This window comes from Notolepis coatsorum (assembly GCF_963971535.1).
Source record: "Notolepis coatsorum genome assembly, chromosome: 2".
Taxonomy (NCBI): Eukaryota; Metazoa; Chordata; class Actinopteri; order Aulopiformes; family Paralepididae; genus Notolepis; species Notolepis coatsorum.
The window spans coordinates 214,134,774-214,159,684 of record NC_140166.1 but is presented as its reverse complement, the minus strand read 5'-3'; the positions used below and the strand labels follow the sequence as shown (position 1 = coordinate 214,159,684).

Sequence of the window (24,911 nt, the reverse complement as noted above, 5' to 3'; positions counted from 1 at the left end):
ACAAGGTCACCATGTCTAACGGTCAGATGATCAACGGTACACCAGAGCCTTGATGTTGCAAGACAAAAAAGACACATGCGATGCATCTGGAGTACATTTATAATTATATATATATATATAAATAAAAGTAATTGGACAATTGGTTGCTCAGCTGTTCAATGGCCAGGCGTGTGTTATTATTTACAAGGAGCAGATAAATGGTCTAGAGTTCATTTCAAGTGTGGTATTTGCATTTGGAATCTGTTGCGGTCAACTCTCCTACACTGTTCAACTGATTAGGCTGAAAAACCAAAACAAACTAAAAGTTTCCTCTTTCCGCGGTCCATTTGATTTGACAAGAGTCGTAAAATAAATAAATAAATAACGTCCATTGTGACACAGAGAACTGCTTAACAAAGAGGTCGGAAGTGGACTGAGCGAAAGGAGAAGTATCAAACCAAAAGGGGAGGAGTCTCAATAAGGAGGAGTCTTTTAGTGTCTGTGAGAATTAGAAGTGTGTTCAAATGCTCTACATTCCTACTTTTTGTACCCTTTCCTTAAAGTGTAGGAAAGGTGCGGTTAGGCGGCTGAGTGGCGCAGTGGGCAAGGCGCTCGCCACTAACGCTGGTATAGAGCCCAGCTCTCTGCGTTGCTACCGGCTTGGCCGGTCGTTCACACTAACACAATTGGCAGTGTTAGAGGGTGGGAAAGCCGGTGGGTGGGGATTGGACGTTGTGGACAGCGACTCCTACAGGTCGGTTGTGTGATGCCTGTACAGCAGAAACAGGAAGTAGCGGGGGCAGCGTGAGCCTCCCACGCGTTACTCCTCGCCACTGAGAGTCCGCGCTGTCTGGTGAAAAGATGAGACAGGCTGCCTCCTCGTGTACCGGAGGGGACACGTGATGCAAGGCTTCTATCCTCACTACAGCCGACCAGTGGGAGGCATAGTCTAGCAACGTTCAAGACAGGGGAGGGGAGAATTGGAATCACGAAATTGGGATGGGAGAAAAATAGAAAAATAAGGAGAAAAAGTGAAAGAAAACAAAATACAGTAGAGTAAAAGTATAAAGTTACGTAAAATGTAAATACTAGAACCCCCCCCCCCCCCCCCAAAAAAAAAAAAAAAGGAAAGGTACGGTTAATACTTACTGTAACTGAGGGGTACAATTCCCTGACTGTATTACTAGATATGATACTTACTACCACTACCTTTGTACTTAATATTCGGCCACCCAGTACACGGCATAAATATATTATCATAAACACTCTCACGTAGATGAAACGGATCCAACACAAATGTACGAAGTCGAAACAGGTCTTTATTGCTACACAGCGATGGTGTGTAGAACAAGCACTTAATCACTTAATTACATTTATGAATTGAAATAGTATGCACTTTTATGGCAAAGAGTATTCGTCGGTATATCAATAGAGAATGTCCAATCTCTGAAGGCGCAGGTGGTAAATATACGACCTGGAATAGTTAAGGAATAACAGCAATGATACTTAATGATTATATACCAGATACACTAGAGGGGGTTAATCCGGTCGCTTGTAAGCCGACAGGAGTAGGAGGGGGGGGGGGGGGGGGGGGGGTAGAATCCGGCTGCCTCGTCCGGCCAAGGGTATCCCAGGTGAACCCACTGTAGTGCCGTTCAATGCGCCGGCGATCCTTGGACCACAGATGAAAGCAGGTGGACTCTTTGTGGGCCGGCTCTCTCCGGTCCACGGGGGAGAGACGTGAAGCGACCTCGTCTTGCAGAGCGTCTCCTCACCTTGCGTCCTCTCCAGGGGGGGGGGGTTCCAACACACGGCAGTGTCGGGGGTCTTTATCCATGGAATAATCAAAGTATAAAAAGCATAATCCGTGCCTGGGAAGGCGGGCTGTCGTCGGTAGAATAATCCGGTATACAGGTCCACTCGCTCGTCGGCTCTGGGGCTCCTCGGGTGCAGCTTCACATGGGGTCAACCACCCTGGGCAAGCAGCCAGTTCTCTGCCCGAAACGATGGGGTACTGACTACGGTAGTATTCTCACCGCACGAAGCACTATATATTAACAGACTATTATTAGCTTAATAGACTACGTCCAACTCGACGATATAGTGCCAAATATGACTATTCAAATATTAATATACACGATGTCTCAATACCGATGGTAGGCGAACTTGGCCTTACTCCCACACGTGGCGTCGCGGGGAGGCTTTACGTCTGTGACTCTATTGGAGGGTAAGAAACTGGACTGAAAAGAAAGTCCTACTTTAGTAGCGCAGTATATATACGCACTATGAACAAATAGTCCCATTAGTGGTGCGGTAGCCAGATTCCTACGCGGGACTAGGACTTGTTCGTACATGTGGAGCGGTACGTTTGAACTGGGTCTGAGGGGTATGGCAGCCTGGCACCAAGGTCTCGACCAATAGTAGAATGGAGACTATTATGGGATGTTCAGTAGGCTAGAATGGATATTCAATGCATATTGTACAAGGAATATACAAGGGATATCAGGGAATATTAGAGAATATACAAATACAATTAAATATATATATATAAATAAATATATATATTCGGTTTAATCTGGCCCTTCACAACAGCCACCCCCTGAATAGGTCCCAGACCTAATCAGTTAAACAGAGACAGATTAATCGCGTTGTCTATTTACACATAAGGGTTTGCTGTAGGGGTCAGTCAACTTCACAAAGTCATAGGGTTGTAGGGTCATGGTCATCATCGATTGTGTCTGGGAGTCGAGGCAGTTCTATGAGCCTCGCCACGGGACGGGTGTAAGTGCGACCCTGGACGAGCACTTCAGCTGCTCGGACCTTGCCGTCGGCACCGGTGATCACTTTGCTTACGCGGCCGGCCGGCCACATAGCTCTGGGCAGTGATTGATCAATAATCATGACGACTGTTCCTTCTGTCAAATTGTCTCTCTCCTTTACCCACTTCTGGCGGGTCTGTAGAGACGGTAGGTAGTGTTTAATGTCATCCGGTAGATTGGGGGCCCTGCGTAGGCGACCACCCACTCTGATGAGGGTATGAGCGTCGCTCTCGGGGGCCAGATGAATTAATCTGCTGTCGGATGGGACGGGCTTTCCTCCCTGTAGACAGGCCAATTCATCGGGGAACGAGTCTCTCTGGGCTCGCTGCAGTAGAAGCAATTCTGCTTCCTCGTAGTTAGCTGCTGACATATCAGCGGGGGACTTGCACTCCGGGTGGTACCGCAGGAATGTTCTTTGTTGTGCACTCTCTATGGACGTGCAATCGTCTATGTTAGGGTCGGTGGAGGCTACGGTGCTCAATCCACAGAACACAGACTTCTTATTTTCCACCTCCTCTGGACTTGCTTCCCTCGGGATAGGCATGGGCCACTGTCCTTCCGGGAGTCTTAGGAATGCGGGGCCGTCACTGTAGACATTGCGACGGGTGAGGTCATCCAGGGGCATCCCCCGGGTGATGACGTCAGCTGGGTTCTGTTTTGTATCAACGTAGCGCCACTCTGTTTCTCCGGTTAACTCTTCGGTTAAGTCTTGAATCTCGGTGACTCTGACTCCCACGAAGACTTTGTACTTGCATGAGTCCGATTTGATCCAGGCGAGTACCGTCGTGGAATCTGACCACAGGATTGTTCTAGACACCGGTATGGTGAGCTCACGTTGGATGAGCGTGGCTAGGTGCGCTCCGGCTAGGGCTGCGCAGAGCTCTAGACGTGGGATAGATTGTTGCTTGCGTGGGGCTATTCTCGAGCGGGCGAGGACAAATGCTGTGTAGATCTCTCCCCCCTGGTCTTGGGCCCGCAAGTAGGCTACTGATCCGTATGCGACCTCTGAGGCGTCACTGAAGACGTGTAAGTCCATTTTACATGTCTCTGGCCTCACCGTGGGTGGGAAGTAGCTTCGGCGCATATTAACGCCTGGGAGTGAGTGGAGCTCCATCTCCCACTCTCTCCAGGTGGATGCAAGGTGTGCGGGAATGGGGTCGTCCCAGCCCTGGTCCTTGTCCCACAATGCTCGTACAATCATTTTTGCCCTGGTGGTGTACGGTAGAATACATCCTAGCGGGTCATATTGTCGGGCGAGTGTTGTGTACACACTCCGTCTGGTGGTCGGCGCCGCCGCCGGCCTTCCCTGCTCCGTAGTCAGGGGCTTGTGTCTGTAGTGAAGCGAATCTGTTTTGAATCGCCACACCAATCCCAGGGTCATCTCCTGGGCTTCTCCCGGGATTGTAGCCATCCAGGTCTCGCTGCTGGCTGCCTTGTCCTCGGAGGAGAGGCTGCGCAGTACTTGCGGATCGCTGCTGGCCCACTGCCTGAGATCAAAGCCGCCTTTGATCAATGAGGCGCGGAGTTTAATCAGGAGAGCCTCGGCTTCTTCCTGGGTTGAAAGGCTTTGTAGACAGTTGTCTACGTAGAAGCTGTTCTTTACGCTGTGTCGGACCTCTTCGTCCGCTGCTGGGTCCTCTGCTACATGTTTCTGTAGTGCAAATGTCGCACAGCAGGGGCTGCACGTCGTTCCGAAGGGGAGGACTTCCCATTGGTAGATGGCTGGGTGCTCATCTCCTGGCTTCTCTCTCCATAGGAACCGTAACAGGGGCTTGTCCGCCTCTACTAATCTCACCTGCAGGAACATTCCTTTAATGTCCCCGCTGATGGCCACCTTTTCCTGGCGGAAGCGGAGTAGAACGCCGAGTAGGGAGGGGCCGAGTGTGGGACCGGGCAGTAACTCTTTATTTAGATTTTGGGATCCGATCTGGTAGCTGCAGTTAAATACTATGCGGTCTTTACCGTTGTGATGGACCTTGTGGTGGGGCACGTACCACGATTCAGTGGTCTGGTCAGCCTCTTTAATGTCCATCTTTGTGACGTGTCCCGCTGTGATGAGCTTCTCAATCTCAGCGCGGTATACACTCTCTTGGGCGGGGTTCTTGGCTAAGCGCCGCTCCGTGTTCAGCAGGTACCGTTCTGTGGCGTCTGTCTTGGCGTGGAAAGTAGGCATTCCTTCTCGCCGCAGGAGTGGCGTGGCGTATCTCAACACGCCGTTGACCGGGACTCTCTTGGTCCCTGTCTCGAGGAGGTGAATGGCGTAAATGTCATCTTTAGAGCGAATGTCTTTCTTTCCGTTCTTAAAGGGCATTTGTTCCAAGGTCCATAGCCGCTCTACGTGTTGCAGGAGTGCGGTTTCTCCCTCGGTGACTCGGGAGTGGAGACATCTAGTGGCTGTACTTCGGTTGAGAGATTTGGCGAGCGGGCCTTGGAGAGTCCATCCCAAACGGGTCTCGACTGCTGCAGGACAGCCTCGGGGTCCGGTATGAACCCGGTCTATCGGGACAATGAGGTCTGCATGGTCGGAGCCTATCAACAGGGTCGGCATAGCATTGTCTATGAGCGGGATCGGTAACTTGCGCAGATGTGCATATTTCTCCATCAGCTTGGCGACGGGGTATGTGTACCGCGACAGTCCTATTTCTTGGCTGGTGAAAGCGTCTGCAATCTGGTACCGTCGCTCAGGCTGGCCGCTTGCTGCGATAGAGAATGAGACATTCTCGCCCTTTATCGTCTTCAAATCTCGTCTTATTGTCCGAATTGTCATTTGGGTTTCGCTTCCCCGCAGCCCTAGCTGGGCCGCAGCGGAGGCGAGCAGCAGGGTCTTCTCTGACCCGTCATCGAGGACGGCGTAAGTGTCCAGGACTTTATTCTGGTAGCTTAGTGTCACACGCACTACTTTTAGGAGTACTCGGGCTCCACTGCTGCTGGTGGGATCGATGTACATGACGCTCGCTTTGCGGCTGGATGGTGCAGGTGAAGGGCGCCGTCTGTTACTGTCGTGAAGTATGTCCAGATGGGCTCCATCGCACTTGGTGCACCTTTTCTTTAAGCGGCATTCGGCTGCCATGTGTGAGCGCGCACAGCGAAAACAGCGCTTGTTGGACTTTATCCATTGACCTGCTTCCTCCGCGTTCAGCTTGGGGAAGGAGTCACATTGCGCTAGCCAGTGTTCTTTCTCACAGTAGGGGCACACTATCTTCCACTTCTCCGTTCTGGAGGGGGTACTGTGGCTCCTGCTGCTCGGTACTGACTCCGATTGGTGCATCACAGTCACCGATCTTCTTCCATCATTTAGTCGTCTGGTTCCTTCTCTGGAGCCAGGGGTGCTCCGTCCGAATGTATCTAGCCGTAGGCTGCTGACTTCTCTCGCCAGGAAGTCTGCTAGATCGAGGAGGTTCGGTTCGGGGCCATTCGGGTCTCTGTGGTCCCTCTGCCGCCTAAAGCGCTCCTGACGAGCGGGCGGCAGCTTCTCCAGGATCCTTTCCACATTTGAGTTGGCGTAAAGTTCATGCCTCCCCTTCTCCCTTTGCGCTCCCAACATCCCTACCAGGGACTGCACTCTGATGGACAGGTCGTCCAGTGCTCGATTGTCTATTGCTGGGGGTAGGCGGTCGATGTGTCGGATCTCCTGGATCACGTAATCCCATATGCGCCCATACCTCTGGTCCAATGCTACCAGCGCTGCTGTGTATGGGGTGGTGGAAGTCGCGTAGGCGAGCGCTATATTATGTGCGCGGGGTACCTTTAAGTGCTTCAGTAGGATGGCGTATTTGTGGCGTTCATCCAATACATCCACCAACATGGTCTCCAGACACATGCGGAGTTCTGTATACTGGGCCCGGTTCTCTTGGGTGAAGTCGGGTACCATAGGCGTGCCAATGTATGACGCTGACTGTGGATACATCGGCGAGCGTTGGGGGAGAGGCCTCCTAGGCGAGTCTCCTCCCGCTCCTTGGTATGGGCTGGTACCGGCAGTGTACCATGGCCCGCTTGTCCAGGTGCTGTTCCTCGGTGCGGGTCGTGCGTCGTGCTCACCCGGGTATAGAGTCGGGGGTCTGTAGCGCAGCTCCGCGGGAGTATAGCCTGGGCTGTACCGGGCCTCCTGGTCCGGTAGAGTACTGTGCTGTCTTCGGGCGTGGTTCTCCTCCTCTTCCTCTTCGTCTTCAGTTAGGTCATCCAGTGCTTGTAGTCTCTGGTTTAGCCTCTCCACAGGATATGCTGCTCCTTCCCGGTTGCTAGGTCTCGCTTGGACCGGTGGGGGGAGGTGGTCTGTGGGGGGTATAGACCTCGTCTGTTGGTCAAGTTCAGGGTTGTTTACTCGGCTAGGGGATGCCGCCCTGGAGGTGTGTCTAGACGAGTTCCTGGAGCCTCTGGCGGAGGGAGAGGGTGTTGTCCGTCTGATCAGCTGTTCTATTAGTTGCGACTGCTGTCTGTCGCGCGCTGCGTCCCGTTGAGCACCGGCTCGTTCTCGGGCCACATTCTCTTCCATCTGAATGCGTCTTATTTCTAGACGTATCTGCTCGTGTTCGCTTCGCTGCTGGATCTGCAGTCGGTCGCGTTCAGCAGCGGCGTTCAGGCTGATGAGGAAGGCCTGCTGTAGGGTCCTCTCTGCCTCGCTGGGGGAAGGCGGTTGTATAGGGGAGCCTTCCCTCGGGGTACTCCTTGCGGAGCCTTGGAGCTCTATCTCCACGGTGCTCTCCCCGTCTTCTTCCGTGCCGAGTTCTCTCTCGGTAGCGTTGTATTCCTCCCGGGACTCATCGGGGACTACTTCTACAGTACTGGCGGGGTGTGAAGTCATGTCTGGTTCCCACTGGTCCCCACCGTGAACTTGGTCAGTTACATTAGAGCCCGTAGGGGCCTCTATGGTCGGGGTAGTCTGGGCGTTGGGGTTAGACATACTTTTACTTTCTAGTTTTACCGCGTTTACTGTTAGTAGAAGACTAGGTTGTTGACTGACAGCGTAAGCCTCTAAGTACTGAGGGAGCCGTCGTTCGCGCTGCGGGCGTTGGTTAGGAGGATCGTTTCGTGGAGTGTTCATCATAGGCCATTTCAATATTAATAACACTATATTAATATTACACTAATTACCCATCCGGCTCGAAGGACCAATTGTAACTGAGGGGTACAATTCCCTGACTGTATTACTAGATATGATACTTACTACCACTACCTTTGTACTTAATATTCAGCCACCCAGTACACGGCATAAATATATTATCATAAACACTCTCACGTAGATGAAACGGATCCAACACAAATGTACGAAGTCGAAACAGGTCTTTATTGCTACACAGCGATGGTGTGTAGAACAAGCACTTAATCACTTAATTACATTTATGAATTGAAATAGTATGCACTTTTATGGCAAAGAGTATTCGTCGGTATATCAATAGAGAATGTCCAATCTCTGAAGGCGCAGGTGGTAAATATACGACCTGGAATAGTTAAGGAATAACAGCAATGATACTTTAATGATTATATACCAGATACACTAGAGGGGGTTAATCCGGTCGCTTGTAAGCCGACAGGAGTAGGAGGGGGGGGGGGGGGTAGAATCCGGCTGCCTCGTCCGGCCAAGGGTATCCCAGGTGAACCCACTGTAGTGCCGTTCAATGCGCCGGCGATCCTTGGACCACAGATGAAAGCAGGTGGACTCTTTGTGGGCCGGCTCTCTCCGGTCCACGGGGGAGAGACGTGAAGCGACCTCGTCTTGCAGAGCGTCTCCTCACCTTGCGTCCTCTCCAGGGGGGGGGGGGTTCCAACACACGGCAGTGTCGGGGGTCTTTATCCATGGAATAATCAAAGTATACAAAGCATAATCCGTGCCTGGGAAGGCGGGCTGTCGTCGGTAGAATAATCCGGTATACAGGTCCACTCGCTCGTCGGCTCTGGGGCTCCTCGGGTGCAGCTTCACATGGGGTCAACCACCCTGGGTAAGCAGCCAGTTCTCTGCCCGAAACGATGGGGTACTGACTACGGTAGTATTCTCACCGCACGAAGCACTATATATTAACAGACTATTATTAGCTTAATAGACTACGTCCAACTCGACGATATAGTGCCAAATATGACTATTCAAATATTAATATACACGATGTCTCAATACCGATGGTAGGCGAACTTGGCCTTACTCCCACACGTGGCGTCGCGGGGAGGCTTTACGTCTGTGACTCTATTGGAGGGTAAGAAACTGGACTGAAAAGAAAGTCCTACTTTAGTAGCGCAGTATATATACGCACTATGAACAAATAGTCCCATTAGTGGTGCGGTAGCCAGATTCCTACGCGGGACTAGGACTTGTTCGTACATGTGGAGCGGTACGTTTGAACTGGGTCTGAGGGGTATGGCAGCCTGGCACCAAGGTCTCGACCAATAGTAGAATGGAGACTATTATGGGATGTTCAGTAGGCTAGAATGGATATTCAATGCATATTGTACAAGGAATATACAAGGGATATCAGGGAATATTAGAGAATATACAAATACAATTAAATATATATATATAAATAAATAAATATATTCGGTTTAATCTGGCCCTTCACAACACTTACGAGAAATGGGCTGGATAGACGAAGCCAATCAGGTTGCAAAGGAGTGAGGCACCAAACCCAAAGAGAAGATACAATCCAACAAATGACACGATGCCTAGAGAAAGACAGAGAGAGACAGACAGACAGACAGACAGACAGACAGACAGACAGACAGACAGACAGACAGACAGACAGAGAAAATGGAAGAAAGAGAAACAGGATTAGCATGAAAAGTGAGAGGGACAGGCGCAGGGACTGTTATTTCAGCTATTATTTATTAAAAAGTACCTATAGCTCTACCAACAGTTGAGCATGATGACAACTTGACTGGTTGTAAAGAAATAAAGACTATTAAAAAGACTTCCATTATAACTTTGAACATGGAGCATTTCCATTTTTTCCCCAAGCCTGTATAATATACATTCCAAACTCCAGAACTTTGCAGTGTCCAAAATGAACCCTGTAAACAGAGACCGATAGAGTGACCATGTGAAATATAATCTACAGGCATGTGAAACATACCACATACTGCTCAATTAGGCTGCGTTCAGTAGAAAGCTATCTGGCTGCAAGCTAGCCTAGTTTAGCACAATTGAATGGAAGCGGATAGCTTTCTACTGAACGCAGGAAATTGGTATCTATCTTCTTGTCTGACTTTAGAGCAGAGGGTAAGTGCACTTCCCATAATGTTGGGTGTTTGTTTAACCTCTTAACTCATTCACCGCCATACCCGATATTTCTCGGGTTATCTCGCCAGCGGTTGAGATTAAATTTTTTCGATGTTCCTATTCTAAACACTCACGCGGACATCTGTGCCTCATTCTGGGACCTTGAAATTGCAATGCCGATCGAATTCCAATAGGTGGCAGTCTCTCCCTATATTGTAACACAGATGTAACACAGAGAGAGGGAATCTGGTGCGGCTGGGTAGTGCAGCGGACTAAGCGAATCCGGCTGTGGTGCCTCCGGCTTGGCCGACCGTCCATACTAACACAATTGGCAGTGTTAGCGCGGGTGGGAAGCCGGCGTGGGTGGGTCCTGGTCGTTGTAAACAGCGACTCCTACAGTTCGGTCTGGGCGCCTGCACAGCAAGGGAAGGATCTAGGAGAGGTAGTGTGACCTTCCACACGTTACACTCTCCCAGTGAGAGTCCGCGCTGCCAGGTGAAAAGAAGCGGTGGGCTGGCTACACATGTGTCGGAGGAAGCATGTGATAGTCTCTGCCCTCCCAGACCGATGGTAGGGGGTAGAGTGCGGAGCGACCAGGAAGGGGATTTGGAATTGGCATAACAACTAACATTGGGATGTGAGAAAAACGGAAAAAGAAAGGGGGAATCTGGTGCTCTTAGCACCTTGGGCAACCTGAATACATCTCGGCTATGCGGCACGGTGGTGTAGTGGTTAACACTGTCGCCTCACAGCAAGAAGGTCCAGGGTTCGAATCCCGCTTGGGGACCAGGTTTCCATGATGCCAGTTACCCAGGTGGGGTATCTCCCAGGCCTTTCTGTGTGGAGTTTGCATGTTCTCCCCGTGCTCGCAAGGGTTTCCCCCCCGATAAGATAAACCCAATGGAAAAACATGCACAACAACAAGATCGCTAACGCTGTGGCGTCCTTGACGAAGACGGACAGGAGCACTTTGATTGGTCCCCTGGCGCGGCTCACATTGACGCCTGTCTGCTCTCGGCTGCCCTTGGGGGAGAAGGACGACGGGATGGGTTAATCGCAGATACGAATTGCATGCATGCATCGCATGTGTGCCAATTGATGACCTCGGAGCAGGTCCTAAATTATTATTATAAATTATGGCTAGGAAAGGTACACCGCTTCATCCCAGGTACATAAACGATCACACAGAGAGCGATCAAAGAGTGTTGGCGTTGTTGAGTATTGAGAGAGAGAGATTATTGAGAGAGAGATTATTGATTGACATTTTTTTTTAAATAAAGCAAGCATTTGTTGACTCTCATGTTGATAAGAGTATTAAAACTTGGAACTTGAAAAATATCCGTTTAAGGTAAATAAAAAAAATCGATTAATTTGCGATTAATCGCGAGTTAACTATGGACAATCATGCGATTAATCAGATTAAATATTTTAATCGATTGACAGCACTAATACTGTCCATATGTTTATTTATACGTTAGTTCGCCAACTAACAATATTATTCCTGTTTATTAGACTCAGATTCATCGGAAGATGACTGGGGCCCGACAGGACTTTGCGGACCTGACCAAGGTGCGTTTCAGCATTTTCAGTGTTCTCATTTGGACGCACATATCTCTTGAAACTATTTTGTCCTCAGGCTACATAAAATGCCATATATCCATTACCAATTCTATGACATGTCATGTGTATGTATGTGCATGTACGTGCATGTACAATTGTAAATACTGTATTCATGTTACTGTGTTCTGGACAAGGCAATGTCCTTTTTACCCTCACCCCCATCTCACCCCTCAAATTAAAAAAATCCCCCACTGCCACACCTGGCTAGGTGCTGCAGGGGGGAGGGGTGGTTAGTTACACAGCAGCTACCTAGTATAGATTGATATGTGTGTTGAGAGCAGATATACATTATATTTATATTATACTGTATTAGGGATGGGAATTGATACGATTTTATCGATACGATTCCATTATCGATTCTGCTTATCGGTCCGATTCTTTATCGATTCCCTTATCGATTCCTGATAAATTGTTAGATGTATCATTTAAATAAATAAATTGGAAATGCAACAGAACTAAGCTGGTTAGAATAACAACATGCAACTTGACATTTCTGATTGTCATTTATTGTTGAGCCCCCATGTCAGAAAAATACAAAAACTGTAAAAAGAAATTAACTATACACTTAAATAAAATAATGTATTTGAGATTCTCTTAAAACTAATTTAATCTGTATACCTGTATAAATAAAAGGTTAAAAGTAAAAACATAACCGACACATAAGTAACATCTAGGAAAGCAATTCACCTACCGAAATTCCGAGGCTTCTATCTGTAAGGGTGCAAACCTTTCACCTCAAGATTCAAGATTCAAGATTCAAGAGTTTTAATTGTCACGGCATACAGGTATACAATGAAATGCGGCTGGTCTTGCCCGCGACGATGTGCAATACAGTGGTACAACATATAATAGAATCCAATAAAATACAGTGGTACAACATATTAATAGAATCCAATAAAACAGTGCAATAAACAGGTACATGGTGTGCCATCTCGGTATCTGTACATTAGTATTTACAGAGCATATAGGACATGCTAGTTAGCTTTAGTAGTGCAATACACTGTTCCTGATGTTATACTATTTTAAGTGGCCTTTCCTCTGGCCATAAGTGTGCGTGTGTGCGGCATGAGTGTTAAAGTGGCTGCTAGTGTGTGAGCGTGCTCAGCGTGCGTGTCGTGTATGTACTTGTGTGTGGATAGTTCAGTTTCTGTGTCTCTCGATGTTCATTGTTCAAGGCTCTGATGGCCTGGGGGAAGAAGCTTAGCCTAAGCCTCTCCGTCTTAGTCTCTAGAATTCGCAGGCGTCTGCCTGACCTCAGCAGCTGGAACAGGCTGTTATTGGGGTGGTGGGGGTCTTTCATTATCCTGCAGGCTCTGGATTTGCACCTCTTGTTGTATAGAGCCTGCAGGGGAGGTAGCGCAATACCCGTGGTACGCTCGGCTGAGCGCACCACACTCTGTAGGGCCTTCTTGTCCTGTGCCGTGCTGTTCCCATACCAGGCAGTGATGTTTCCGGTCAAGATGCTCTCTACAGCTCCTGAGTAGAAGGACTGAAGTATCTTCCCCGATACTCTGAACTTCCTTAACTGTCTCAGGTGGTAGAGGCGCTGCTTCGCTTTCTTTACTACTGTGCCTATGTGTGTTGACCATGTCAGGTCCTCTGAGATGTGGACCCCCAGGTACTTGAAGCTGCTCACCCTGTCCACGGTAGCCCCGTTAATCCTCAGTGGTGTGTGTGTCTCCCGCTGTCCTCTCCTATAATCCACGATCAGCTCCTTGGTTTTACCAATGTTCAGGAGCAGGCTGTTGTCCTGGCACCAACGTTCCAGTACCTCAACCTCCTCCCGGTAGGCCTTCTCGTCGTTGTCCGAGATCAGCCCCACCACCACCGTGTCGTCGGCGAACTTCACAATGGAGTTGGAGCTGAACTTGGCCACACAGTCGTGTGTGTAGAGTGAGTACAGCAGGGGGCTTAGAACACAGCCCTGGGGGGACCCGATGCTCAGGGTGATGGTGTTGGAGGTCTGACCCCCCACCCTGACCGCCTGGGGTCTTTCACTCAGAAAGTCCAGTACCCAGGCGCTCAGGGCGGAGCTCAGGCCTAGCTCGATCAGCTTGTCCACCAGTCTGGTGGGGACTATGGTGTTGAACGCTGAGCTGTAGTCAATGAACAACAGTCTCACATAGCCCCCCTTCTGACGGTCAAGGTGGGAGAGAGTGCTGTGCAGTACCTGGGAGACAGCGTCATCAGTGGACCTGTTTGTCCTGTATGCAAATTGCATAGGGTCCATATCGCTGGGGAGAGAGGCACAAATGTGGTCCTTGACCAGCCTCTCGAAACATTTCATGACCACAGAGGTGAGTGCCACCGGTCTGTAATCATTTGGACATGTTGGGGAGGGTTTCTTCGGTACAGGGATGATGGTAGACATCTTGAAGCAGGCAGGGACTACTGACTCCGCCAGGGATTGATTAAATATGGCGGTGAACACCGGGGCAAGCTGGTTTGCACAGGACTTAAGTATGCGTCCTGTTATACCATCTGGGCCTGCAGCCTTCCTGGTGTTCACCTGCATAAATGCTCTTCTCACACTGTGTTCCGACAACGAGAGAGCGCCCCCGCCCCCCCGCGGTTGCCCCCCCCCCTCCACAACAGCCGGTGCGCCAGTGACGTCACTAGCCAGAGGGCTAGCGGCGACACTGTCTACACCGAACCGAGCGTAGAAGGAGTTGAGTTTGTCCGCTAGAGAGGCGTCGTCGCTCCCCATTGCGGGGGCGCTGACTTTGTAGTCAGTTATTGTCTTCAGTCCCCTCCACAAGCCTCTTGTGTCGTTTTGTGCCATTTGTGTCTCCAGTTTCTCAGCATATGTCCTCTTAGCAAGTTTAACAGCCTTGCGCAGAGTGTAGACTGAAGCCTTGTATTCTTCCATATTTCCTGACTCTCTGCCCAGGTTATAAGCCGTGGTGCGTGAGTTTAGGGCTGTTCTTATAGTGCTGTCCACCCAAGGTTTCTGGTTTGGGAAAACCCGCGCCGTCTTTGTGGGGACAATGCCGTCTGCCACTGTTGTTATGTAGCTTACAACGGTATCAGCATACTCGCTGACGTCACTGGCGCTTTCTTCAAACATGTCCCAGTCTGTATCCTTGAACGCGTCACGGAGCTCGGCCTCTGATTCGTCAGCCCACTTTTTTGTCTCACGTGACACGACGGCTTCGCGTGATCGCTGTTTGTATGCTGGGATTAAAAAGATGGAGTCGTGATCGCTCGCGCTTACAGAGCCCATCAGTGGCGGAGCCGCTACAGCCTTGTAGGCAGCTCTGAACGGGGTGTAGCAGTGGTCGAGTGTGTTTCCCCCTCTTGTGGAGCAGGCGATGTGCTGGAAAAAAGTCGGCATCACTTTTTTCAGGTTTGCCTGGTTGAAATCACCAGTCACTATCGTCGCGGCTTCCGGGTGCTTGATTTGCTGTTTGTTGATGTGGTCGTGTAATTCCCCCAGCGCTTTGCCGGTATTTGCCTGTGGATGAATATACACGACGGATAAAATGACCGCGGTAAACTCACGGGGTAGGTGATACGGGCGACACAGGATCTGGAGATGTTCCATATCTGGGGAGCATGAACTTGAGAGGACATGTACTTCCTTGGGATTAACCCAGAGATTGACCTGTGGTGCTTAGACACAATTCACATACGGAACTGTTGTTGGGAATATTGGTTACGCACAGACGCTATAGAGTGTTGCCTTCCTGTCGGCAGGTACTGGTAGATTGTTTTAGCTACTAACGTGATGGACTGTTGTTGTGTTTTCTCATGCTGAATAAACGTTCAGAGTTCTCTTTCAACACACCGCCTCAATCAATCAATCAATCAATCAAATTTATTTATATAGCACATTTAGACATGACGCTTGTCAACCAAAGTGCTTCACATAGCTATTAGCTAAGAACAAAGAAAAGTATACATAAACAGAAAAAGAAAAAAAAACTGATAGACAAAGGAAAACAGAACAACATGTCAACAAGCAAGGCAAGAGTCAAAGTGAGTCAGGGAAGGCCAGGCGATATAGGTGGGTTTTGAGTTTAGATTTAAAAGACTCGATGGGAGGGGGCAGATTTAATGGACATGGGGATGCTGTTCCAGAGGTCAGGGGCTGTGACCGCAAAAGCACGTCCCCCCCCCTAGACTTGAAATTAGACAGTCTCCCATCCCTCTGCACTACACACCACAAATTTTGTGACTGCTCGGTGACACTCGTTCACCTTTTCCTGAGTCAGTTTACCCCCGCTGTGCTAGGGTGAAAGGATTTTCCTGAGGTGCGCGAGAAGAACCACTAGCTGCAGCCTCAGTCTGATTGTCATCATCTAAATTGGATGAAATGGGAGAATATTTATACAGTGAAAGCATTCGTTTTTCATTTAGGTTTTCCTAGTCAAGGAATCAAATAGTCTGCTATGGCTGCATGCGTGGCGCTAACGTTATTGTTTTAAAATGCGCAACTGTCGGAAAAACATGGCATCGATAAGAGGCATCGATAGTCACGGAGGCATGCGATTCCAGGAATCTGACAATTAGGAATGCGATTCCCATCCCCAACGTGCATAGTATGTTCAGATGGACTATTCATCATGAATGCTCAATTATATTTGATGCACATGTCAACCAACTGTCCAAATGATGTTGTCTTAGGCTACGTTTAGACAAGCGTTTTGGGATGGAAGTCTGAACAGAAACCGCAAAAGTCGTCTTGCGGTTTCACTTTTAATTTTGCGTTTAGACGAGCGTTTTGGGGTGGAATTCTGCGTGCAGACGACGCTGTAACAACTCGAGACAACGGAGCCCCGCTGTCACACGATTGGCGCATATGTCACATGACGTGCTGTGAAGACCCGCCCTACTCTGCCTCTGATTCGCAGAGTGTGGGTGGGGAATGTGATTGGACCAAAGCAGAGTCACTCACAGACAGTGGGTCCAGTCATAATAGTTGTGATAGCCGCGGGACAGATTCTTGTGTATTTAAAAGTACTGCCAATGTAGCCTTCAGGTGATCGCCATGGATAGAATCAGACATGCTTTGTTTACGCTTCTAGGCTACTGGCGCATGCCTGTGATGTAAGCAGTACGCGCGACGAGAGCCTTGACAACCCTTTCGTCATCGTTTTATGCGGTTTGACAGTTTAGATGAGAGCGCAAAGGTTTTGCGTTTCTAGGAATTCCACCCTGGAAGGTAGTCTCACTTTTTTGCGGTTTCACCCCGTAAAAACGCCGTTTCCGTATAAACGAAAGGCACATCAGAAAAAATATTTGTGCGGATTCACCTGCTAGCGTTTCCGTCTAAACGGGGCCTTAATGTCTGTTTCATGCAATTTAAACAAACATGTGAACCAGAGGCAGAGAAAGACAGGGAAAGGTTGGAGGAGGGAGATGCCAGTAGCCTAGGATGGAAACGTGTGTGTGAGACGAGACGACCAACCAGTGCCACTGCACAACAGAGTACAAACAAACGGCACAAAAAGTAATTAGAGCATAGATATGTTGTACCGTACGTCTGCATGCACAAATATATGAAAGAAAAACATTAGAACATGAGACCCATTGTTTTGCATATTGACTTGACACAAAAGTAAACTAGCGGGATTGTGTTTTGTTATTTGATGATTCGTTGATTGATTAGCTTGATGCATTTTCAATTGTATGTTATTTCGGACAAATGGGGGCCGCTTGACCGCAAATTCCCGGCCTGCTTTTTGTAGCCAGTACACCCCTGGGTGTCCAGACGTGAGGGACACCCAGGCGGTGCTCCAAAACGTTTAACGGAGAACAGCAGAGTGGAGTCACCTGACCCTAGAGTCGTCCTCCATCTCAGCCACCACAGACTGGATATTTCAGGACTTCAAACATTTAAAACACCCGCTCCGAGACCAGCTGTTGGCACCGGGGGAATAATCAGCGATGAAATCACCGGTAATATGTTGATGATACATGCGGTCATAATAGAAAGTGATTTATATCCACCAGCTTCGAAGCCAATCTCTATGACCTATATGACTTTGACAACCTAGGATGGTTTAGGACCCGGTCTACAAGATACACTACACACCACTTCTAAGGTACCCATGTACATGTCAAATAAATCATGCTGCAATTCGAAACTGGCCCCTGTAAATGTCCAAACCCAACCCCCTCCCCCCAACCCCCTCCAACGTACAGTTTCTTCCCCCTCAAATGTATATACTGTAGTGCCGAGAGATGGGAGTCGGAGACGGTAGCTCGAGTTAGAGCGAACAGCATTTATTCAGTACACAAATACAACATGCTACGGCTACGTTGCGTGCAGAAGACTCGTGTGGCGGCAGGAAGTGCCACCTCATATAATGTTCGGGCGGAACTCTTGTTCCTAACAATAGTTCCGTGGGTGAATTATGTACCATTAACAATCACTACACAAGCCCCCCCAGAATTCAACCATGGTCAAAATCTCCACGGCGGGGAGAGTCAACGACCCGGCCGCGGCGTGAGCGGACCACCGGGGGCGCGGTGCAAGCGCTCGCGCCCTCCACGGCGCCCGGGGGCATGAACCGGCCACGGTGAGTGCGGAAAGCCAGGGGCGGGGAGGTAGGGGCGGCGCAAGCGCCCGTGTCCTCCCCGACACCCGGGGGCACAGACGTCGACGAGGCCAACGGCGGCTCCGTCGTTGGCGGGTCCCGGGGTAGCGGCGCACGGCCTCGGCGGGGGGAGAGGGCCAGCTCTAAGGGCTGGGAAATGTCTACGTGGGCGGGTTCCATCTTGTGGTGGTTGTACCCCACCTCAAAGGCGAGCCTTCGCCAGTCCTCAGGGGCCTGTGGGCTAGGGTGTCCGGTGGATAGGTCATTCAGCAGCGTCGGACCCGAGTGACCAATCGCGACGTCCTCCCGGCGTAGACTGGAATCTGCAGTCCCGAGGGCCTGGATGTCGTGGTCGGAGGCCTGTTCCGAGCCCCTGTTGACGTAGTCGAGGTCCGGCTGTACAGCTCCGACGACGACGTTGGGCTTCTCGGCGACGTGTCTCGCGGCGCACTCTGAATCGTACGTGAGCTGTTGTCGTGCCGACCATGGCTCCGCTACCTTTGACTCAGACGTCGTGAGGGGTTCGTGGTCGGTGAAAGCTGTAAGAAGGCCGCCGTATGTCGCCTCATCGCGGACACATGCCAACGAAGCCCGTGTCTGTGCGTTTATTAGGCGGCCATGTCTAATGTCCACGAGGAGACCGTGTGCACCCAGGAAATCTGCCCCCAGTAGTGGGAACGAAATGTCGGCCGTGATGCAGTCCCACGTGAACCGCTGGCCCCCAAAACACAGCTCCACGGTCCTTGTACCGTAGGTGCGGATAGGGGTATCGTTGGCGGTCGTCAGGCGTGGACCTCTATCATCGCCGGCGGTGTCCTCTTTCGTAGCCGGCAGGACGCTCCTCTGAGCTCCGGTGTCGCAGAGGAATTTGCAACCGGAGAGTGTGTCTCTAATGAAAAGCAGCCGGTTCGACATACCTGCGCCCACCGCTGCTACTGGGCGCAGGTGCCTGCGTTTATGCGTTATGCCGAAAGTGCAAGGGGAACGGCATCTTGTCGCCCTGGCGCCGAAACGTGCGTGGTAATAACACAGGCCCGCGGCAGCGCTGCTCCTGATCTTCCTCGCCCCTCCCCCCTGCGGCGTGTAACCGCATGTCGAGGCTATTAGCCCTGGGGCAAAGTGTCGAGTGGCCAGGTAGAAGCGGTCAGCCTCTTCTGCTAAAGCACGGGGATCCACAATGTTTGTATTGGCCAGCGCCGTCTGTACCCGTGGCGGCATGTGTCTGAGGAACAGCTCTTTAAATAAAAAGTTCGGCTGCTCGGCGCCCAGTAGATTCAGCATCACCTCCATATGCGCCGACGGCTTGCTGTCTCCCAAGCCACGTATATCCAGCAAGCGTCGGGCCCGCTCAGACGGTGACAACTCAAAAATCCTGAGTAGGTGCGTCTTAAACGCCTCATATTTATTCCGTGCAGGCGGAGCTGTTATGAAGCCTACCGTCCTCGCCGCTGTAGTGCTCCCGAGGCTCGAGACGACGTGGTAATATCGCGCGGCGTCGTCGTCAACCCCTCGTAGGGCGAACTGCGCCTCTGATTGCGCGAACCACGCCGCCGCAGAATGCTCCCAAAACTCCGGCAATCGAATAATAACGGCATCGTTTGCCATGTTCGGTTCGGTCCCTGATACTTCAGCGAGACCAACGTCAGGGTCACCAGTGTAGTGCCGAGAGATGGGAGTCGGAGACGGTAGCTCGAGTTAGAGCGAACAGCATTTATTCAGTACACAAATACAACATGCTACGGCTACGTTGGGTGCAGAAGACTCGTGTGGCGGCAGGAAGTGCCACCTCATATAATGTTCGGGCGGAACTCTTGTTCCTAACAATAGTTCCGTGGGTGAATTATGTACCATTAACAATCACTACAATACTCTCTTTTTAAAAACTCTGTCTCCTAATCAGAGTTTCCAACGCCATGCAGGTCTATGTGACAGGCGTTGTAGTACTCTTAAACAGTACTGTATATATTTGTAGATCTGGTATGTCATAAATGTCTGGATGTAACTAACAGTATTACTGTCTATCTGTATGTTATGATGAATTGAAAATGGGGGACCCTGATGTAAACAAGACGAAAGTCTTTCTCTGGTCTGCGTCCCCTTAAAAATAACAATTGTGTGTATTGAGCCTTACTGTATATTGTACCCATTCTGCAATCTGTTAAAGTTTTTCAATCAATCAATCAATCAACCTTGGATTTCGGGGGCGGGGGGGTTATGAAATGAGCCGGCGATGCAGCGTATTATGATATCATACAGAAATGAATTGAAACCGCCTGTAGACTAATATTAGCAGACGGATAGGACCACGGTCACCAACTGCTAAGTTTCCCAACGAACACTATTAACCAGATCGCCAACTACTGTAGCCAACGGAGAATGTCACAACAAGTGCCGAGTTGGCGAACTAGCCTAGGCAAGTCCCAGTGTCATCTCTTATAATAATAATAATAATAATAATAATAATAATAATAATAATAATAATAATAATAATAATAATATGTATTTACCTGAAGCGAGATACTTCTTCTGGACTCCCGTCTTCTGCTCCAGCGTCGACAGCAGGTCGGTCACGAAGTTCTTCTGGTTCAGAAGAGCCTCATAACGGTCATTCATTTGAGCCAACATATTCTGGCCTCTCTCTGTGAACGCCTGGACAAAGCAACACGTAGTTACAACACGACATTGTGTGATTATTATGTCGGTACAGGGAACATCTTTACTAGCTAAGATGTGATTGTTTACTAACCTTTCACTTACTTGGGTAACTTTTCCTGAAAGCACGACGCTGGCTGCTGTGTGTGGATCCCGTGCTGGGTGTCTGTGAAGGGGAGGGCTTTGAGACACGCGGGCCAATCAGAGTTCTGTAATATTGAGTTTGTTTATTAGTGGTCGTAGTAAAATACAGATGACTTTTTCGTGAAATGCTTTTGAGCATGAGCTCCTCCTGGGAGTGGGCTATATAAAAATAGATAAAAAGTGTAAAATAGAAAAAGTCCAAAGTATGTAAACAAAAAGTGTTCGGTCAATATACATTGATTGATTGATTGATTGATTGATTGATTGGTTGATTGATTGATTGATTGATTGATTGATTGATTGATTGATTGATTGATTGATTGATTGATTGAAATTTGTATTAACAGATTGCAGAATGGGTACAATACAGTACGGCTCAATACACACAATTTTTAAGGGGATGCAGACCAGAGAAAGACTTTCGTCTTGTTTACATCAGGGTCCCCCATTTTCAATTCATCATATCATATATGACATACATGACATACAGATAGACAGTACTGCTACATCTATACATTTATTCATGACATACCAGATTTACAAATACAGTACTGTTTTTGATACAAGAAGAGTCTAAAAAAAAGAGAGTATATACATTTGACGAAGAAACTGTACATTGGAGGAGGTTGTTAGGTACAGATACAGTACTGCTACATCTATACATTTATGACATACCAGATTTACAAATACAATACTATTTTTGATACAAGAAGAGTCTAAAAAAAGAGAGTATATACATTTGACGAAGACACTGTACATTGGAGGAGGTTGGTAGGTAGGAGGTTGGTTGGAGGGGGGGCTGCACATTGCAGGTCGTGGGGTGGGGGGGGGGTTGAGTAGGCGGGTGGGGGGGGGGTAACTGTACATTGGATTATCGACTAAACCTTACTTGGTCCCAAGAAGAGGGTCTCGTGTATTATTGGGTTTAATAGGACATTTATTGTACATTGGAGGGGGTTGCGTTAGGACATTTACAGGGGCCAGTTTCGAATTGAAGTCTCTCGTAGGTGCTCTTTGAGAGTGGTTTTGAAAGTTGGTAGTGATTCACATTCCTTTATGGCTTTGGGTAGGGCGTTTCACATTGATGTGGCATAATTGCGAAACGTGTTTAGTCCCTTGTTTGAGCCGAATCTGGGTTTAACATGATTTGTGGAGCTCCCTCTGGTGTTGTGATCGTGGTATTCACTGACCTTTGGGAAGTATTTTGACATGTACATGGGTACCTTAGTCGTGTAGTGAATCTTGTAGACCAGGCCCATTGCAAGTTGTTGTACTCTGTCGTCTAAGACATTACATTACACACACTTCTGCAGTCCCTCCCGCCGTCCCTCTCTAATCAAATCAAATCAAATCAAATTTATTTATAGGGCCCAACAACACACGTTAATGTCCCCATGGGCCGTACAGATCTTCTTTAAACAAGTCAAGAAGAAAACATAACAATAAGTCAAGAACAGAACAAGAACACCATAAGGTGCAAACATTTTTAGCGGAGATTGCGTTCGTCACCAGCCCCGGAGCTGTGAGCTTGGTTCGCCTGTTCGAATCCAGCTCACAGCTCCGGGGTTGTCACCAGCTTGGCTGGCCGTCTGCACTGATACAATTGGCTGTATCAGAGGGTGGGAGAAGCTGGCGGGGTGGGTCCGGGTCGTTGTAAACAGCGACTCCTACAGTTCGGTCGGGGCGCCTGCTAAGCGCGGATTGGACGTGAGGGGGATAGTGTGGTCCTCCCACACGCTACGCCCTCTCAATGACAATCCGCGCTGCCAGGTGAAAAGAAGCGGTGATTGGCTGGACGTGTGTCGGAGGAAGCACGTGGTAGCCTCCACTCTCCCAAATGATCTGACTGTGGGGGGTAAAGCGCAGCGACCAGGAAGGGACTGGGAATTGGCATACGACTAACATTGGGATGGGAGAAAATCGGAGGAAAATGGAGGGGGAAAAAGACAAAAAAAAAAAAGAAAAAAAAGAAGGGCCATTCAAGGGGGGATCTCCCTTCTTAGATGTTGGTGATAGTAGTGTTGCAGACGGACAGTTGGTAAGCATGCACTCATGTGTGTAGTGGAACACAGATGAGTGCATGCAATAGCAACTGTACATTTTGAAAAATTAAAGATAGAGCTAATAGCGATAGCAACTGAACATTTTGAAAGATTAAAGATAGAGCTGATAGCAATCTATTTGAGGCACAGGGGCGGCGCAAAGAGGGTCACGTCCTCCCCGTCTTAGTCAAGGGACATTTAACACTCCGGTCGTTGCTCAGGGACAGCCGGAGACAGGGAGATAGGGGCGGCGCAGAGAGGGTCACGAACTCCCCGACATCATCGCGGGACATCCGGCACTCCGGTCACCACTACGAGACCTCCGGAGACAGGGGGGCACGCAGAGGGGGTCGCAACCTCCCGGCCTTCGTCACGGGACGTCCAACACTCCGGTCAACACTCCAGGACAGCAAGTCATAGGGAGACAGGGAGACGGGACAGGCGTTAGACGGCTCATGAGATTGTAGTAGGCGGACATAGCAATAGATACAAGTGGTAGGCATATATGTGAAAGGAGTAGATATATGAAGTAGGCGTATTATGTGAATAGAAATGGAAGTACTTAACCCAGCAATGAAACCGCATTGACTGTTAATCTGTTAACAGATTAACAGAGAGTTCCCATGTTTGTGGTGCTGCAAAGGAGCAGACATGTAGTACCCTGTAGTGCCATGTAGTACCATGTAGTACCCCGTAGTGCCATGTAGTACCCTATAGTACCCTGTAGTGCCATGTAGTGCCATGTAGTACCATGTAGTACCCTGTAGTACCCTGTAGTACCCTGTAGTGTCATGTAGTACCCTGTAGTGCCCTGTGGTACCCTGTAGTGCCACGTAGAGCCATGTAGAGCCATGTAGAACCCTGTAGTGCCATGTAGTACCATGTAGTACCATGTAGTACCATGTAGTACCCTGTACCCTAACTAAACTACCCTGTAGTAAACTACCCAGTGGTACCATGTAGTACCCTGTACCATAACTAAACTACACAGATTAATCTAAAGGTCAGTCCCCGACCAGGTGAGATCAGGGTAGGTTGAAGGAGAGAGAGAAAAGATGAGTCTTAAGCAGGGATTTAAAAGCTTCGACAGAGCAGGCGCCCCTGATGACGGCAGGTAATTTGTTCCACAGGTAGGGAGCGCGGTAGACAAAGGCTCTGTGGCCGGCGGATTTCTTTTTAACCCTAGGGGTCGATAGAAGCCCCGCATTTTGTGAGCGCAGAGCACGAGCGGGCGAGTATCGGGAGATGAGATCGGATAGATAGAGCGGTGCAAGCCCATTTAAAATTTTGTAGGTGAGGAGTAGCACTTTAAAGTCAGAACGGGCTTGGATAGGAAGCCAGTGTAGGGCGGACAAAACTGGTGTGATGTGATCAAATTTTCTAGTTCTAGTTAGTATCCGTGCAGCCACATTTTGCACGAGTTGAAGATTTTTGATGCTTGAATTAGGTAGGCCTGAAAAAAGTGGCCTTTCTCTCTCTCTCTCTCTCTCTCTCTCTCTCTCTCTATCTCTCTCTCTCTTTCTCCCTCTCGCTCGTTCTCTGCCTGTGAAAACCCGTTTGAGGAAGTGTCGGGTTACACTGCACTACAACCATAGAGGGGGCGTTACTGCAGATCAATGCTATGTCGACGTCACAGAAACCGTCAAATCAGAACAGCTTAGTTGAGTGAGGGAAGATCTCGTGAACTCGAGACTAGACTGATGAGTCAATATGGTAATTAGAGACACAGACCCATTAATACTAACCTGTATTACTATAAAACCATGCTAAACACAGAAAAAAGGCATTTATAATGCATGTCCCAATCAACTTTCCAGCCCACTGTCAACTGTCAAATGATGTCAACTGTCAACCTGAATTAACATTCAGTATTCAATATGGTCTGATATTAACATTCAGTATTGAATATTGT

The 24,911-nt window shown here is 49.2% G+C and overlaps 2 protein-coding genes across 3 annotated transcripts in view; one reads left to right on the top strand and one right to left on the bottom strand.

Moving 5' to 3' along the window:
• The window catches only part of LOC311224375 (receptor expression-enhancing protein 6), a 46,793-nt gene extending 25,809 nt beyond the window's left edge, over window positions 1-20,984 (bottom strand). The window contains exons 1-3 of one of the 2 annotated variants that reach the window (XM_084309343.1): window positions 20,908-20,984; window positions 20,669-20,810; window positions 9,353-9,446 (exon numbers count right to left, since the gene is read on the bottom strand). In XM_084309343.1, the coding sequence (XP_084165469.1) occupies window positions 9,353-9,446; window positions 20,669-20,786 (212 nt within the window). In that variant the 5' untranslated portion in view covers window positions 20,787-20,810; window positions 20,908-20,984. The remainder of the gene's footprint in view (window positions 1-9,352; window positions 9,447-20,668; window positions 20,811-20,907) is intronic. The other variant, XM_084309344.1, reaches the window with a different exon arrangement.
• Window positions 20,697-24,911, top strand: part of LOC311224374 (tetraspanin-3-like) — a 29,582-nt gene continuing 25,367 nt past the window's right edge. The window contains exon 1 of the mRNA XM_084309342.1: window positions 20,697-20,723. The gene's annotated coding sequence lies outside the window, so the exon portion shown is untranslated. The remainder of the gene's footprint in view (window positions 20,724-24,911) is intronic.